This window comes from Mandrillus leucophaeus, unplaced genomic scaffold, assembly GCF_000951045.1.
Source record: "Mandrillus leucophaeus isolate KB7577 unplaced genomic scaffold, Mleu.le_1.0 Scaffold341, whole genome shotgun sequence".
NCBI classification, from domain to species: domain Eukaryota; kingdom Metazoa; phylum Chordata; class Mammalia; order Primates; family Cercopithecidae; genus Mandrillus; species Mandrillus leucophaeus.
In genome coordinates this window covers 596,015-615,351 of record NW_012103599.1, presented here as the reverse complement: position 1 = coordinate 615,351, position 19,337 = coordinate 596,015, and the positions used below count along the sequence as shown (strand labels likewise).

The 19,337-nt window shown below is 41.7% G+C and overlaps 1 protein-coding gene across 1 annotated transcript in view; it reads right to left on the bottom strand.

The window, feature by feature from the left end:
• The window catches only part of INADL (InaD-like (Drosophila)), a 475,627-nt gene that overhangs the window by 35,885 nt on the left and 420,405 nt on the right, over positions 1-19,337 (bottom strand). Inside the window, 7 exon segments of the mRNA XM_011988948.1 lie at positions 2,851-2,955; positions 3,703-3,825; positions 8,675-8,712; positions 10,384-10,498; positions 14,462-14,548; positions 14,999-15,146; positions 17,775-17,968. Coding sequence (XP_011844338.1) covers positions 2,851-2,955; positions 3,703-3,825; positions 8,675-8,712; positions 10,384-10,498; positions 14,462-14,548; positions 14,999-15,146; positions 17,775-17,968 — 810 coding nt within the window.

The following is a 19,337-nucleotide window of genomic DNA, read 5'->3' as shown; positions in this document are numbered from 1 at the left end:
CATGCCTGTAGTCCCAGCTACTTGGGAGGCTGAGGCAGGAGACTTGCTTGAACCCGGGAGATGGAGGTTGCATTGCACTCCAGCCTGGACAACAGAGTGAGACTCCGTCTCAAAAAAATAAAATAATAATAATTCATTCATACTAATGTTTGGTTATATTGGTTTTTATTATTATGACACTATAGTTACATAATGTTATTATTTACTTATTTAGAGCTGGGTGACAGAGTGACTATGAGTGCAGTGCTGAGTGTGGTGCTATGATCATAGCTCACTGCAGCCTCAGACTCTTGTGCTCAAGTGATCTTCCTGCCTCAGCCTCCGAGCAGCTAGTTTCTATGTGCTTTTTTTTTTTGAGACGGAGTCTGACTCTTGTTGCCCATGCTGGGGTGCAATGGGGTGATCTTGGCTCACTGCAACCTCTGCCTTCCGGGTTCAAGCGATTCTCCTGCCTCAGCCTCCTGAGTAGCTGGGATTACAAGCATGTGCTACCACACCCGGCTAATTGTGTCTTCTTATTTATTTGTGAGGAAGACAGAGCTGAACAAATTATATCAATATGTGCAAATATCAATACAAGATTTTGCTAAGGGAGAGCCTTTTTTTCTGGTCAGTTACATTTGAAGTAGGCTCCTCGTAAGGTCTTTGTAATTCAAGGTCCTGGGCTCCACACTGAAGAGCTGCACCGTACTGCCTCTAGGGGTCAGCATAACGCGAAGGATGAGCAAGCACAGCCACCCATTTCAGAAAGCAAAGATTTGTAGGGTGGAGGAAGGAATGCAGGTAACTATGCAGGTTTCCACTGAAAGTGAGGATGAGGAGTTGAGGGGAAGCAGATTCTATGCCCAGTCCACACACTGTTTTGATTTGTGTTCAATAGACGATCAGGGACCCAAATAATTTAATAATATTTGGCCTATCACATAAACTCCCTTGAAATTAGTGACAGGATTTTCTTTTCTTTTCCTTTACAATTTTAACTTAAAGACCAGTGTGATAGTAAACTGACAGGATTTTCATTATACTCCTCATACATACTGAAAGCCACTTACTTTTTTAAATTTTACTTTATTTTATTATCATTATTATTATACTTTAAGTTTTAGGGTACATGTGCACAACGTGCAGGTTTGTTACATATGTATACATCAGTCACTTACTTTTTAAATCTCTGTTTTGACACTTTGGACTTAGACCACAGATATTAAACACCACAAATTGCTTGTCCCAAATGTAATGGTTTTTCTTTTTTTCTAATTTTTATTTTTTATTATTAAATATCTATCTATATTTTTTTTTTGTAGAGATGGGTATCATACCACATTGCCCAGGCTGGTCTCAAAACTCCCAGGCTCAAGCAATTCTCCTGCCTTGGCCTCCCAAAGTGTTGGGATTACAGGGGTGAGCCACTGTGCCCAGCTATGTAATGGTTTTTCAATTTGAACTTCCTATATATTTTTTATTTATTTTGAGCCAGGGTCTCACTCTGCTGCCCAGGCAGGAATGCAGTGGCACAATCATGGCTCACTGTAGCCTCCAACTCTTAGGCTCAAGCCATCCACCTACTTCAGTCTCTTGAGTAGCTAGGACTACAGACACACACCACCACGCCAGGCTAACTTCTTTATTTTAATTTTTTTTAGAGATGGGGTCTTGCTATGACCTAGGCTGGTCTTGAACTGCTGGCCTCAAGTGATCCACCTGCTTCAGCCTCCCAAAGTGCTGGGACTATAGGTGTGAGCCACTGCACCCAGCCCAAATTTCTTATTTTAAGGCTAGAATGATGAGTGGCTGGCTGGCCCTCTCTCTAAGGTAGTAAACGGTGGGCTTTATTCTTTTTATCTATAAACTATTTTATTTTATTTTTGAGACAGTCTCACTCTGTTACCCAGGCTGGAGTACAGTGGAGTAATCTCGGCTCACTGCAACCTCCTTCTCCCGGGTTCAAGTCATTCTCCTGCCTCAGCCTTCAGAGTAGCTGGGATTACAGGCACCCATCACCACCCCTGGCTAATTTTTGTATTTTAATAGAGACGAGGTTTCACCGTGTTGTCCAGGCTGCTCTTGAACTCCTGACCTCATATGATCCACCTGCCTCAGCCTCCCAAAATGCCAGGATTCCAGGTATAGGCCGCCGCGCCTGGCTACCTAAAAACCATTTTAAATACCTTTGCAGAAGTGTGGTAAGCATACATTTCTGGGGAAACTCATTAATGAAACTCACTGCCATTATGCTGCCTCTCAGTCACTGCATGGTGTCAATCTCAGAGACATTTGAAGGGCTAAAATATAAGCAGGGGTAATTAACAGCACGCTTTGCTTTTATATCTTGGTATATTTCCTCGTGCCTCGGAACAATACTGCTGGGGACCACAGCTGATTTTCTGCCTTGGTTGATGACTGCTATGCAGTGAGAATTTAACAGTGTTGGCAATCTATGCTACAAGAAAAAGAGCATTGTATTTTTCCTCTTCCTTTAAGGGGAAAAGAAGAAACAGCACTTGGGCAGTTCAGTAACAGTCTTTGGGCATAAGAAAAGAAATCATTTCTTATTCCTTACAAACTGATTTACAAAAGAACACTGGAAGCTAAAATCCGTGTTGATTTATCATGTGAAGCAGAGAGTAATTTTTCTCCCCTTGTTATGCTTTCATATAATCATGCTCACTGCCTGTATGGGTGGCATTAAAGAATTTTTGAATAAAAATAATAATTTCTTGCTTTCAACCTTCATAATTCACATCAGCAAGCACCCTGCTGGGTGGCGATGCCTACTGCCAGTGACGCTCAATCTTTTTTGCGTGCCACTTATCTGCCTCGCACAGCTGCGTGCTCCATTGATCGCAATACCTGCAGGATAATGCGCCCGAAGGCGTTCTTCAGCAGATTAACCACATCCGCGTGAGACAGCCCATCCAAAGGTTGCCCGTTAATGCTGACAATCCGATCCCCAACCTGGAAGCACAAAAGTGACAGAAAATCACTATCATTAAGAAAAATTAAATTTGAGAAGAATGCTTAAAATTCTTTGCAAGTCCTATTTCCCATTGGTGGCTATTGTGAGGATTCTGCGTTACTACTGTGTATACATGTTCAAGAAGCATGAGGAATTTTTTTGGCTTTCCCCAAATACAGACAAATCAGAGCAACAAGAAGGGGGTCAGATTTGATTATTAAAAAGCACAGTAGGCCACTTTTGTATTTTGGTAATGGTGGTGTTTCATACATCCATTGCCAGTAATAGCGAGGTGTACACATTAACTGTTCAATAAAGTTCTAATGAGGAAGCCAAATATTTTCTGCTTTATTTTTCTACTGAAATTAAGATTAAGGGGCAACAAGGGGGAGAAATCATAAAAATGGTGATTCTTTTGATTGAGGGAAGACTCTAAGGTCAAATGTCTCTCAGTTGAGAGCTGAGTTTGGGTGAAATGAGGTGCTTAAAAGGGTAAAGGAGGGTTTGCAAAGGGGCTGCAATTTCTTCTTTTATTGAGAAGCTTTGATACAAATAATAATATTTTTACGTGCCTGGGGACCTAATGAATTTCTAAAGGTATAAAGCTTCTTTAATGCATCTTGCCCTCAGCCTGGGTCTCTGATGGCTATTGGAATTCCAGTTTTAAACAAGGTGCCCAGGGCTGCAACTTCCTCTCCCACCCCACCACATGCTGTTAGCCCTTCAACCAGTTATCTTTTGTTTACTTTAAGCTTCTGTGTCCGTGCAGCCACTCCACTGGCCTGAATCATGGCAATAAATATAGGGATATCTCCTAAGGGACTTCCTCTTCCTCCAGCAATACTGATTCCAAGGGCATCACTGAGCTCCTAAAAAAGAAAGAAAACATAATGCTTATATTTTTAATAAAGAGCCACAAACTGACTATCCCCAGATAGCTATTGAACAAAATCCCCCCATGAGGTAGGAGGCCAAGATAACACAGGAGTTAAATGTGGAGACTTCGGAGTAGACAGCTCTAACTCTTTTTTTTTTTTTGAACAAAGTTTCGCTCTTGTTGTCCAGACTGGAGTGCAATGGCACGATCTCAGGTCACTGCAACTTCTGCCTTCCAGGTTCAAGCAATTTTCCTGCCTCAGTCTCCTGAGTATCTAGGATTACAGGTGCACGTCATCACGCTTGGCTAATTTTTTGTATTTTTAGTAGAGACAGGGCTTCACCATGTTGGCCCGGCTGGTCTTGAACTCCTGACCTCAGGTGATCCACCCGTCTTGGTCTCTCAGAGTGCTGGGATTACAGGTGTGAGCCACTGTGCCCAGCCCCAGCTCTAGCTCTTAATTAGTTGTGGGGTCTTGGGGGAAGTTACTTAACCTTGTGAAAATTGTCAGAATCAAATTGGAGTCACTTGTGTTAAAAAAAAAATCCTTACCAATAGAGCCAGGAAAGGCTATGAAGAAAGGGTTCTCAGGCTTGTATGCCTGATAACAAAAATTATCACAAAAGACTGCAAAAACCACAACCCTGCAGGAAGGACGTCACAACCTTACATAAAAAAAGTTTCCACAAGTGCATTTGTCCGGCAAATGCCTGTCCAGCCTTGGGCTGTGTGTCACCCCTGTTATTAATCTTTGTAGCCAAGGATAATTATCTCAAAATAATTATATATTCCTCATTTTGTCCTCTAAAAACTTTTATTTTCCTTACCTGCCTGAATATGCACGTAGTCTACCATGGCCCGCATATTCCCATTCCTCAATAAACACCATTTTCTTTTAGAGAGCCTCTCTGTTTGTTATTTAGGCTGACTACCTCTTAAAGCCTCCATCTCTATATATAAAATGAGAAGAATACTACATACCTGACAGTGTTGGTCTGAGCATTAAATGAGATGGTATGGCACACTCATGGCCTACAGAAAAGGCTCAATAAAAGGCAATAGCAGGAGTAAATTAAACACACACACACATACACACACACACACACACAACGCCCTATGCAGCTGCTTAGTTTAGTGGCCAATTCTGATGCAGACTTGGCAAGTATATTCTCATATGGTGTTTATGATTAAACTGCCACACATACTATGCTCTTCTGGGTGTGAACAAACACATTTGGCTTTAAAAGGCTGCGTTAAAACAAAGGATCTGAGAGGACACCCACTGTAGTAACAACAGTTTGAAGAGAGACATAAAATGTGGCTGAAAATGTTCCCCAAGATGGACTCTGGTGAAGAGACTTGGCTTTAGTCCAGTCTTTTCCCACATTAGTATCATAGGGTTAATATTTTTAAAATCACTAAAAGAACAAATGACAAGTCCCAGTTCTGGCATGGTAGCACAGACACGTGACAGCATCTCTCTCCTGCTGGTTACAATCAAGATGTCTAGTCAAAATGTAAAAAACAACTACCTGGGGCCTCTGAAACAAAAAGAAACCAAATAAAGTGTGGTGGAGAGTCAAAACTCAGAGAAACGACAGCAGCGAGGGGAAATTCCCAGTTTTATTTTTTTTCCTGGCAGCTTTACCCTGAGGGCGATTCCCAGTCAAGGAGCTGGAAAGGTAGGCTGAATGCTAACATTCAGATAGAAATTCCATCCTTCTAGGCAGAAGAATCAGGAAAAAGAGGGAAAGAGAAGAAAAGCAGAGTAGAGGAAGCTGAAGAAAACGAATCCTCAGTTCTGTTTGTGAACCCACAGAACTCTCAGGCTACGTATGTGTGGGACAGACCCAAACCAGCATAGCAGAAGCTTAGAGGCTGAGTGTGGTGGCTCACTCCTGTAATCCCAGCACTTTGGGAGGCCGAGGTGGGTGGATCACTTGAGGTCAGGAGTTTGAGACCAGCCAGGCCAGCATGGTGAAACCCTGTCTCTAATGAAAATACAAAAAATTAGCTGGGCATGGTGGCATGCACCTGTAATCCCAATTACTTGGGAGGCTGAGGGAGGACAATGACTTGAACCTGGGAGGTGGAGGTTTCAGTGAGCCGAGATTGCACCAGTGCACTCCAGTCTAGGCAACAGAGCGAGACTCTCTCAGAAAAAAAAAGAAATAAATTTCTGCTTGGCTCACGTGTGGTAGAATAGGGTAGGTAGGAGCAGGCTTTATTACAAAAGCCTGTAAAAACAAGTGGCTGAAATAACTAAGGAAATATAAAATAATATTATTTTTGAAATCTTAGGGGAGAAATGTATGCAATAATTTTTTGGCTTTGTTTAAATCCATCATGATGTTTCCTTAATTTATCCATAATTATCTATACTGTTGGTACATTTAACTTCCCCATGATAGGAACATTTGACTTGCTATTCTGGTGGAAAAATACTGGGAACAAATAAGGCAGATTTAGTCAAAGCTGTAGCTCATAACAACAGAGCCACTTCCTAGGCATTCCTGATGCACTAGGTACTATGCTAAAGATATTACATTCATTACCTCACTTAATCCACACAACAATATTTACCTTTGAGGTAAGTTAGTGTTATCACTCCCATTCTACAGACGCGAAAATTGAGGTTGAGGTTGACTTGCTAACTATTATAGAGCTAATGGCCTTTTTTTTTTTTTTTTTGAGACAGGGTTTTACTCTGTCGCCCAGGCTGGAGTGCCGTGGCATGATCACGGCTCACTGCAGCCTCAACCTCCTGAGCTCAAGCGATCCTCCCACTTCAGCCTCCCAACTAGACCACAGGCATGCACCACCATGCCTGACTAATTAAAAAAAAAATTATTTGTAGAGACAGAGTTTCCCCATATTGCCCAGGCTGGTCTCAAACTACTGGGTTCAGTGATCCTCCCACCTCGGCCTCCCACAATGCTGGGATTACAGGTATGAGCCACCACACCCAGCTGTACAGCTAATGTACAGGCTGAATTGTGTCCCCCTAAGAATCACATGCTGAAGCCCTAAGTACCAGGGCCTCAAAATGTGACTGTATTTGGAGATAGGGCCTTTAAAATGAGGCCAGGGTGAGCCCCAGTCCAATGTGACTGGTGTCCTTATAAGAAAAGATTAGGACATAGGAGAGACACCAGGGATGATGAGTGACACACAAAAAAGGCCATGTGAGGCTACAGCAAGAAAGCGGACATCTGCATTCCAAGGAGGGGGGCCTCAGGAAAAACCAAACGTGCAGACACCTTCATCTTGGATCTAGCCTTCAGAACTGTGAGAAAATAAATTCCCGTTGTTTAAGCCACCCAGTCTGTGGTGTTTTGTAACTGCAGATCTAGCAAACTAATGCAGCTAATAAATGGTAGAATGCTCTCAAACAGAGGTATCATTAAATCTAGAGAAGTAAGCTCTGCTGGATATCACTTTACTGCAGTGGATTGCCATGATTACAACAAGGTCATTATTTGTTCTTGAACCCCTCATTTAGGTCAAAGTGAGCAAAATAAAAGTCTACTTTTGGCCGGGGCTGGTGGCTCATGCCTATAATCCCAGCACTTCAGAAGGCTGAGGAGGTTGGATCACTTGACGGCAGGAGTTCGAGACTAGCCAGGCCAACATGGAGAAACTGTGCCTCTACAGAAAATACAAAAATTAACCAGGCGTTGTGGTGCATGCCTGTAGTCTTAGCTACTTGGGAGACTGAGGCACGAAAATTGCTTGAACCCCGGAGGTGGAGGTTGCACTGAGCTGAGATAGCGCCACTGCATTCCAGCCTGGGCGACACAGTGACTCCATCTCAAAAAGAAAAAGAAAAAGAAAAAAAGAATCTACTTTCATTAGATATCATCACAGAGGAGTCTGAAAATCAGGGTTCAACAAATTTATGAACTGAAATACATCTTATACAATCTTCTCAAAAGCGGAATTTAGCAACATGTATAAAAGTCTCTAATAACAAACTTGGCTTTTGACCCTGAAATTTCATTTCTAGGAATTAATCCTGAGGAAATTACTCATGATATGGGCAAAAATATAAAGATGTTTTACTATAAAAGATAGCAAAAATCGAGAAATATGCTAATTGTTCAATAATAGGAAACTGGTTAAGAAACTTATAGCATGTTTGGCTGGGTGCAGTGGCTCACTCCTATAATCCCAGCACTCTGGGAGGCTGAGGCGGGCAGATCATGAGGTCAGGAGATCAAAATCATCCTGGCTAACACGGTGAAACCCTGTCTCTACTAAAAACACAAAAAATTAGCCAGGTGTGGTAGCAGACGCCTGTAGTCCTAGCTACTCGGGAGACTGAGGCAGAAGAATGGTGTGAACCTGGGAGGCGAAGCTTGCAGTGAGCTGAGATCACGCCACTGCACTCCAGCCTGGGTGACAGAGCAAGACTCTGTCTCAAAAAAAAAAAAAAAAGAAAAGAAACTTATAGCACATTCATATGCTGGAGTACTATGAAATCAATAAAAATCATGCCACATGCTGTCAAAAAATACTCACTTAGTATGTGCCACATGATACCATTTTTGTTTTATAAAACTTTACATGTACAGGTTAAAAGACGAAGATTGAAAAAAAAAAATAAAACTTACAGGCACAGAATATAGTGGATGAGATTTACCAAAAAATTCATAGAGGTCATCTCTGTGCTCTACTGTACTTTTCTAAGTCTATTTATTGATGTTATTTAGACCATATTTTTATCTCAGTAACTTGAAAGAGCACACTTACAATCCAATAAATTGTATTGGGGAAAATGTACATTTAATGCAAATCCAACACAAACCAGAAAAACATATATAGCAAAATGACTGACTTACCCTGTTTATCTCAACAGTCCTTGGTTCCATATCTGTGCCTATAAAGAAGCAACACAATTAACTTTTTAACATTAAAAAATAATATATTTAGGATATAATATTGTCCCATGAAAAATGGTTTCATTTTCTCGGTCTTTCAAGATAAGACACTAAAGCAAGCAGGTATTGTACACCCCTCCTCAGCATCCAAGCTGGTAGCCAAGTCACCAGGGGCCATGTCCTCTTTTTTTTTTCTTTTGAGACAAGTCTCGCTTTGTCACCCAGGCTGGAGTGCAGTGGCACCATCTCAGCTCACTGCAACCTCTGCCTCCCAGATACAAGCAATTCTCCTGCCTCTGCCTCCAAACAGCTGGGATTACAGGCGCCCGCCACCATGCCCAGCTAATTTTTGTATTTTTAGCAGAGACCCGGTTTCACCAAGTTGGCCAGGCTGGTCTCAAACTCTCAACCTCAAGTGACCCACCGTATCCAGCCTGCTGTGTCCTCTATTTTTAAGAAGTGCTCTCTGTCTGAGATTGATGTGGCCATAATCATTTGGTCTGACAAAAGTTGATGCGCTATATAGCAGCAGCTGCCTGGAACATGGTGAGTAAATGCTTGGAGGATTGAGTCATTTGTGTTTTGTTTTGTTTTTTTTTAGATGGAGTCTCACTCTGTCACCCAGTTTGGAGTGCAGTGGTTCGATCTCAGCTCACTGCCATCTCTGCCTCTTGGGTTCAAGCGATTCTCCTGCCTCGGCCTCCCGAGTAGCTGCGATTACAGGCATGTGCCACCACGCCCGGCTAATTTTTGTATTTTTAGTAGAGGCGAGGTTTCTCCATGTTGGCCAGGCTGGTCTTGAACTCCTGACCTCAGGTGATCCGCCCGCCTTGGTCTCCCAAAGTGCTAGGACTCCAGGCATGAGCCACTGTGCCCAGCAGAGTCATCTGTGTTTCATTGTACATTTTTTTCTACCTTAATCAAAGATAACCCTCCATTCAACAAAAGACTTAAAAGGACCCCTTGTCCCATCCTGTCCCCAAGGAGATACACACTTTTTTTTCTTTTTAACTGGCCCAATTTTCCCATAGAAGGTATACACACTTCTCACCTTTCTTCAGTGACCTGTAATTTATTAATTTTCTCTTTGTAAATAATTTTACTTTATGATGCACTCCAGCTTTCTGCTTTTCTGTTTTTCAGGTGCTCTGTGTTGTGCCACTGAAGGAATTTCTTTTTTTTTTTTTCTTGAGACGGAGTGTTGCTCTGTCACCCAAGCTGGAGGGCAGTGGCACCATCTCGGCTCACTGCAACCTCTACCACCCCCTCCAGGTTCAAGCAATTCTCCTGCCTCAGCCTCCCAAGTAGCTGGGACTACAGGCGTGTGCCACCATAACCAGCTAATTTTTTTGTATTAATAGAGACGGGGTTTCGCTATGTTGGCCAGGTTGGTCTCGAACTCCTGACCTCAGGTAATCTGCCTGCCATGGCCCTCCTAAAGTGCTGGGATTACAGGCATGAGCCACCATGCCTGACCACCACTGAAGGAATCTCTATGGCTTCCTTACCTTCAGAACAGGCCTTTCAGAAAGCTCAGCTTATGCAGCCAAGCTCAAAAAATTAAGAAACATTTAAATTAAAGAGGACTTTTTAAAAAAACACTATATATATATATTTTTTTTAAATTTGGGTAACAGGATAGTTTTGCTGTGGGTGTGTCTGTGTAATACCTGAATTTTTCTGGGAAGGATCTGAAACTCTTTTTGTGCCAACCAGGTTTTGCAAGCCAGTGATGACAGGAGCGAAGGAGGGATGACAGCTGCTGTGTGCGCTCTGTTGACTGCCCTGAAAGAAAGACCCAGGGGTCATCTGTGTGCAGACACTGACTTGGCCCCCAAAATGCATACTTATCCATTAGTGTGCCAATTACTGATGTCACCATAACCATCTAACAGAAAATCATGAAGAGGCCAAGAAAGAAAACAAAAATCACCCACACTTATTCTCTTACTACCTCAACCCAATCCCATTTAGACATTTCCCCCATTGCTTTCTCCATTATATGTGCTTTTGTATATGGTTTCAATCACCAAGATGAAGAACATACAATCATTTCAGCTGTTCTTGCTCCACATAAAATCAAAACCATTTTCCTAGGTTGCCACATAGTGTTTATGTATATATAGTCAGCTAATGGGCACTATGTTTCATTTGGGGTTACAGTCAACCTTATTACCCAAAATGTATTTGGGTATTCCCTTATTACCCAAAATGTATTATGTATTTTGCTAAAACACGTATAATAAGACCTTGATTAGCAGAAACCTGCCAAAATAGAACCCTCAATTGTGGGGAAAAAAGCACGAAATCTCAAGGGTTTTTAAAAAGGCTTGTTTTAGGGATATATAACATTTTTTCTCAAATATTTTCCTAGAATCCGTAATAATTTAGTCCAATCTGCTAGACCTCCATTACTTGTCCCTTTATTCATTTAAATGAATATGTGAGGTTAATACTGTGTAGTCTTTTAAGGCTAGTGGCTATTCAACAAAAATTGTATACATAGTGAAGAGCCTTCTTTATGTAGACAACAGTATTGCAAATAATGAATAATTTTTTCTAATGAATTATTCTGCATCAAAACTTTAAGCTAAGCCCAAGATCACCGTTATCAGTTCATAAATTATAATTTGGTACATTTTCTTAACTCTCTGATGAAAATTTTGTTTAATATTTTAATTCCTAAAATATGAAAACCCTCAAATATATAGAAAAGCTGAATTATACAATAGACGTCCATATAAATGGCACCTAGATTCCACAATTAGTATTTTGCTATGTTTCCTTTATCACATAGTTATTTATCTATTCATCACTCATCTCATTCATTTCAAAGTAAGTTGCAGATCTCAATATACTTCACAGTGGCTATATACATTTAAAAGAGTGTTTTTATATTTTTCCTTAAAGGATATGATTTAAATAAATGGTACTATAATAGATAACTACTCAGAACAGGAAGTGCAGCATATTATAACTTTTGCCTTTAAAAATTTTCAGAAAGATGTGTTTGCCAAGACCTTTATTGTATTGTATTATAATTTTTGAGGAGTCTCCCTCTGTCACCCAGGCTGGAGTGCGGTGGCGCAGTTTCAGCTCACTGCAACCTCCGCCTCCCAGATTTAAGTGATTCTCCTGCCTCAGCCTCCCGAGTAGCTGGGATTACAGGAGCCCACCACCATGCCCAGCTAATCTTTAGTACAGACAGGGTTTCACCAGGCTCTTTGGCCAGGCTGGTCTTAAACTCTGGCCCTCAAGTGATCTGCCCACCTCGACCTCCCAAAGTGCTGGGATTACAGGTATGAGCCACCATGCCCGGCCCCAAGACATTTATAAAAGTACACTTTGCCTGGCTGTGTTGCCTTAGTTGACTGAGGAAAAGATCTCGCAAGAATTCCTTCCTCTGCAGGGTAAGGAAATTTCTTCCTGGTTTGTGGGGAAAGTCACTTTAAAAAAAAGACGCTTGGTGGCCCCAAAGCTAGAAGTTATTTCTCTCTTAATGAACTCACTTTCTATAAATTAAGTCAACAGCTTATTCTCCTTAGTGCTCAAAAGAAGGCATTTATCTCCCTATTTTGTAACTATTCAGAAGGAAATCTGTGTTCCTACAAGATCCTGATTTTTAAAACAGGTCTGGATGTAAAAATGTTTGGCAATGGAATCTTGTTTTTGCCCACCAGGGTCAGTCTTCAACTCATCATGATGGGAAGACATTTCCTTTTCACAGTCGGCTACCAGCCTTCTTCTAATTAGCCAAATAGGGCAAACTCTTCTATCTCACCCATAATTTTAACCAAGGTGATGATATGTTTACTGTTTTCAAAAATTGAATTAAACTCCTACCCTCTGAAATTAAAATTCTGTGCAAGAAGAGTAGGGCAAAGCATTTGATACTTTGTCCCAGGTTTCTAAAATATGACAGCTCACATTTATATACCAGGTAAGTGATGATGATAGGTTTTTTTTTTTTGATATTTAATGATGCAGCTTCTAAATTTGCTAGTTCTGTCTTTAAGTGTGAACTTAAAAATTACGAAGATGCACCTGGGTGCAATGGCTCATGCCTGTAATCCCAATACTTTGGGAGGCTGAGGTGGGTGGATCACCTGAGATCAGGAGTTTGAGACCAGCCTGACCATGATGTTTCGAAACCCTGTCTCTACTAAACGTACAAAAATTAGCCGGATGTGGTGGCGGGCACCTGTAGTCCCAGCTACTTGAGAGGCTGAGGCAGGAGAATCACTTGAATCCAGAAGGCAGAGATTACAGTAAGCCAAGATTGCACTGCGCTCCAACCTGGGCAACAGAGCGAGACTCTGTCTCAAAAATAAATAAATAAATAATTATGAAGATGCTCACATACACTCCTCAAGAGGGACAGAAATCCAGTTCTATCTACTACCTTACCTATTGATCAGTCCAAACTTTTCTTAAATCACACAAACTCCTGTTACCTCTTTGTGCCTTTGTGTATGCTATTTTCCCTGTCTGAGATGCCTTTTCCTTCTTTTTGCCAAACTCCATCTGGACTGAGATTCAGTGGAAGCTCCTCTGGATAGCTTCATTCTCATTTTTCTGTATATAATAAGGCTTTAATGAAATCATTCAACAAAGATGAGTCTTCCATTAAGGAAGAATCCTGGCTAGACAACTGTTTTGTTTGTTGATAGAAGTCTGGTCAATATCATCAGTAACTATTAACTCATGCAATCCTACAGCAGCACCATGTCTTAGATACTTGCTGCCCATTATGTAAGCCAGAAATGAAAAAAAAAAGGGTTTCAAACTTAATATGGTGTTTACTGGGTTTGACTGCTTTGAAGATTCCCTAAGATAAGCCAGCTAGTCTGTAAGCCTATGTGAACAATGGTATTTTCCTCACTCATTTTTTAACACCAGTGAGGAACAGGAGGCGGCTAACAGCTTTCCAGAAGTACCTGTGGGCTAACTGTAAGATCAGAGCATCTTCTGAACAAAGGCCTTGGAGAGGCTTCAGAAATAAGGCAACCAGGCAGGGGACCAAAAGTCATGCTTTTAACCTCAAAACTAAGGCGGCCTATCCATAACCCAGAGAGGAGACTAAGGGGTCGCATATCAGTTTCTATAGTCTCATTATGTACCACATGGGGCTAACCATACAGTCTACCATCTTGATTTTGTCAGCCATTACAATGAAAAAAATATAGTTAAATATACTTTGCTAAAAAAAAAATGGCACTTACATCAGCCTTGCAAATAAATATAAGATGTTTGCTAACCCACAAAATATCACCCACTAAGGCCTCCCTCCCACAGGAAAAACCCCCACACTTGGTTCTCCTAGGAATATGCCATTAATTGCCCTCAGCATGTGTGAGTGGCTAGTCACAAGTTAACTTTACAGCAATATTTAATTGAATGAATAGAACAATGTTGTGCTAATGAGGGTCAAATTGCCACCAGATGTTGCCTTTTTTTTTAAATAAACACAGCTGTGTACATGCGTGCACAGGCGATAAAAAACTAATAGTGAGAGAGAAAAGTGGTTCTAAGAAAACATTTGCAAGCAATAGAGAGAAAAATCGAGGGATTAATGAATTTCCATCCCGCCTTTCATTTTTATTTCAAACACATGAAAATTCACTAAACTTGGTGCTGTGAATATGCTGTACATTAGATATTATTTCCAAACAATCATTTATTAAATGGGGAGTTTTCTCCCAATGGGGGCAGAAGAGTGAGTCAGTCTGATGAGAAGCCATCGACAACCTGACTGTTCTGTGATGTCTTCCTTGCGGAGGTCCAGGAACCAGCTCGGAGTCTTCCAATCTCTAGCTGCACAAGCCCCTGTGCACACTTGGAAAGGCAGAAAAGAACAGAAATGAAAAGTAGTAGCATTTACATTCTGAAATATCTTAACAGAGCCTCTCCCTGCAGCCATGAATTATAAAAGGGTAATGAAAGCAACAGGCATAGCCCTAGAGAGAGGAGGATGAATTCTGTGGCTCCTGGAGGGCCCATCTCATCAAACGCATTTAGAGAACAGTCACGGATACTCAGAATGTTCACAAGTATGAAGAACTTGCTTGTGAAATCCCAAAGCAGGTTCCCTTTCATTCTGTTAGTCAATATAACAGAACTTTTTTTTAAAGCTATTCCTGCTCAATTAAAATAATCAGAGATTAAATTTCCAGTAAAAACTAGAGTTAGCATAAAGTCCAACCCATTTTATAATCAAGCTAGACTAAACAGTTCCCACTGGACTTCAGCTGTGCCAGCTGAGTAAAAAGCAGCCTAGCAACTCACCTTTAGGATGGTGGCCACTGTCTCCTGTGAGGCATTTCTCATGTCCTCCCCATTCACAGATAAGATCTGATCTCCCTGAATCAATCTCCCATCCAGGTCTGCGGCTCCGCCTTTCACGATGTCAGAAATAAACACTCCGCTTCCATTTCTGTTAATACCATACAGCAGTGCAGTATTGGCACAACCTAATATTTCCATCCATAATACGTGTGTGTGTGACACGATACACACACATATACTCCTTTCTTCTTCCAGTTTTCTTTTCTTTTTTTTTTTTTTTTTTTGAGACGGAGTCTCGCTCTGTCGCCCAGGCTGGAGTGCAGTGGCCGGATCTCAGTTCACTGCAAGCTCCACCTCCCGGGTTCACGCCATTCTCCTGCCTCAGCCTCCCGAGTAGCTGGGACTACAGGTGCCTGCCACCTCGCCCGGCTAATTTTTTGTATTTTTTAGTAGAGACGGGGTTTCACCGTGTTAGCCAGGATGGTCTCGATCTCCTGACCTCGTGATCCGCCCGTCTCGGCCTCCCAAAGTGCTGGGATTACAGGCTTGAGCCACCGCGCCCGGCCTAGTTTTATTTTCTTTTTGTTTCTTTCATACCTTGGCAATTCATCTTTATCAGCACATGGAGCTTCCTCATTTTTTAAATGGCTACATACTATTCTATGATGTTTCATAATTTCACTTACCAGTAGCTTACTGATGGACATACAGGTTATTTCCATTCTTTAACTATTGCAAACAACAAGCAATGAATATCTGTAAGTATATCTTTAAGATAAAGTCCTAGTGATGGAATTGTTAGTCAAAGAAAATTGTGACTTTTGAGAACGATACATCCTTTACCATGCAAGTTTTTGTGCTAAGGAATGTAAATGCTCCTTACAAACTCAACCTGAAATACTGATGTTCACTAAAAGCAAAAAACATTACTCTAAATGAAACTGCACCAGGTATACATATGCGTCTAAACAAGAAAGCAAACTTCAGCACTGGCTCTGTCAGTTGCTCTGTATCCACATGTGCACTGATTTTTGTTTAGAAATGTAAGAGACTCAGTTTTTTTGGTTCGGTAATACATTTTCAGAGTGATGGTTTTATGGTGCTGAAGTAAAAAAAAAAAAAAAAAATGAGATTATGACAGCACAATACTTGGCCCAAAATCAGTACTCAAAAATTGTAGCTAATATTTTTATCTTAATAACAGCTTGGACTGTTGAACAAAAGCACTAGGCTAGTCACCAGAGGTCTGTGAGGGCATATAACGTAACATGCATAAAACCAACTTAATTTCTTCCTTAACAACATGGTCGATACACTTTAAGGCCATATTAGGATATTACCTGGAAATCCTATAGTCCTGTTGGGATAAACACATACTAGATACCTAAAAGCCAGTAAACCATGGAAGCCAGGCTTTGTTTCAAGCTATTACTTACCTTTCCAATTCACTGCAAGAGAAACTTAGTAATATCATCCTGGAACAAACTACTGTTAAGCAGTATAGACTTCATTTTTCTTTATTTAAAAAATTGTTTTAGAGACAAGTCTTGCTGTGTTGCCAGACTGATCTTGAATTCCTCACCTCAAGTGATCCTCCCACCTCAGCCTCCCAAAGTGTCGGGATTACAGACGTGAGCCACTATGCCTGGCCTAGGCAACATGCATTTCTTTTTATTTATTATTTATTTATTTATTTACTTTTGAGATGGAGTTTAGCTCTTGTTGCCCAGGCTGGAATGCAATGGCATGATCTCGGCTCACTGCAAACTCTGCCTCCTGGGTTCAAGCAATTCTCCTGCCTCAGCCTCCTGAGTAGCTAGGATTACAGGCACCTGCCACCACGCCTGGCTAATTTTTTTGTATTTTTTAGTAGAGATGGGGTTTCACCATATTGGTGAGGCTGGTCTTGAACTCCTGACCTCAAGTGATCCAACCACCTCGGCCTCCCAAAGTGCTGGGACTAGAGGCATGAGCCACCGCATCCGGCAGCAACATATATTTCAAAAGAGTAGCCTGGCCACTAGGATGTACCTACCTACATTTTTGGTGCAAACTATTACTTTGGGGACATCTTTCTTTCTTTTTTCCTTTTCTTTTCTTTTCTTTTTTTTTAATCTACAGATGGGGTCTTGTTATGTTTCCTGAGAGGCTCAAGTGCAGTGGCTATTCACAGCCATGATCATAGCACACTATGGCCTCAAACTCCTGGCCTCAAGTGATCTTCCCACATAGCTGGGACAACAGGTACATGCCACTGTGCCCGGCAGGACATTTTTCTTAATAGAAAACTACTATCATGAAGAATTATGTTTATCTCTTCACTATGTCTACTCAACTAGTTTCAACATAGTATGAAATTAACAGTATGACACAAAGCAACGTTCCATGTTAATTTCCATGCTGAAGCAATGTTCTTGACCCAACACTGGATAAATCTCATTCTTGATACTAGGTATTTCTTGGGTATGGCTGCTTTAATTAACCTCTGCAAAACTCAGATCTTAGTAATTCCGAGTGAAAGAACCTTGCTAGCTGTTCTTACTCTGTACAGAAATATGACAGTCTGGGTTGATTGGGCTTGGAATTCTATATTGATATGACAATTTTTTTGGTAAGACCTTGCTCAGATATATGACCCATGTTGTCAAATGTTCATAAATATCTCAGTTTTAGAAATCCCATCACTACTGTACATTAGGCTTTCTCTTTCAGCGTTCACAGGCATCAGAGCTCTGGATGAAAAAGGCAGATCCCGACTCGCACAGCATGTCTTTACCGTTTCCCAACAATGCTCAGGCCCAGGCCCCGGCCAGCTTTCTTCTGCAGATCCACAGGGAAAATCTCCAAGTTCTCCTCATCCCGGTAGTGTGCCTCATCTCTGTACACCACCAGCCGCACCTTCTGGGGGGTCTGCCTCAGGGCTGTGATGGCTTCTTCGTGGCTGGAGTTCCTCAGGTCAACCTCATTAACCTGGAACAATGGGCATCCTGAGCTGGGCTGCTGATGGCGAGGCCTCTGCCTGCTCTGTCTGCTGAATCTTCTTGATCTAACCAGTAAAGAATCTCTAGAAATTTCCAGCCAATCTCAAAGCAAACAGGTAGTGACCATGAGCAGTACGAGCTGCTTTGAATATAAAGGAGGTGGCCCTTAAAATATCCTACCCAACATGTGCACAGAGGGTGGATACACAATAATGCAGTTTTACATAGTTACAAACTTTACTGTGAAACCAGTGAAAGAGACAGGAGAGTGTGCACGCAGGGAATTAACTAGCTCACTTAATTGAGATCAAAGGGAAATAAATATTAGTGTTTAGTCAGCATTTTTATATTCGGTTTGCTGATTGGATTTGACATCTTCACTCTCATTTATTTACTTATTTTTTTAGATAGGGTCTTGCTCTGTTGCCCAGGCTGGAGTGCAGTGGCATGAACACTGCCTTACTGCAGCCCTGACTTCCCAGACTCAAGCAGTCCTTCAACCTCAGCCTCCTGAGTATCTGGGACTGCATGTGTGTGCCACCATGTCTAGATAATTTTTTAAATTCTGGAGAGATGAGGTCTTGCCATATTGCCCAGGCTGGCCTCAAACTCCTGGACTCAGGTGATCCTCCTGCCTCGGCCTTTCAAAGTGCTGGGATTACAGGCATGAGCCACCATGCCTGGCTGACATCTTCACTCTTATTTGCTCACATCACAACGACTTCATAACAGGCCCATAAGGAGATGAGGGAACAGTATTTCTAACAGTATCCAAGACCCCTTGAAGTCTTCTCATTGGAATCTAGTTCTCAGTGAGCACAGACAGGACCATGCGTTAGAAAGCAGTGTACCGGCCGGGCGCGGTGGCTCACGTCTGTACTCCCAGCACTTTGGGAGGCCGAGGCGGGTGGATCATGAGGTCAGGAGATCGAGACCATCCTGGCTAACACGGTGAAACTCCATCTCTACTAAAAACACAAAAAAATTAGCCGGGCGTGGTGGCGGGCGCCTGTAATCTCAGCTACTCGGGAGGCTGAGGCAGGAGAATGGTGTGAACCTGGGAGGCAGAACTTGCAGTGAGCCGAGATATCATGCCACTGCACTCCAGCCTGGGTGACAGAGCAAGACTCCGTCTCAGAAAAAAAAAAAAAGAAAAGGAAAAAAAAAGAAAGTGGTGTACCGAAAAGAGCACTGAGTAAAGCCAAGTCATGTAACCTCTCTGAGCCTCTGTTTCCTTTTCTGTTAAATAGACATTATAGCCAAATTATTTAGTCTTTAACTTAAATACTTCTGCAGTGCTTGTGTGCTACTCCTTTATGAATATTTACTTATTTAATCCTTATACTAACTCTCTGAGA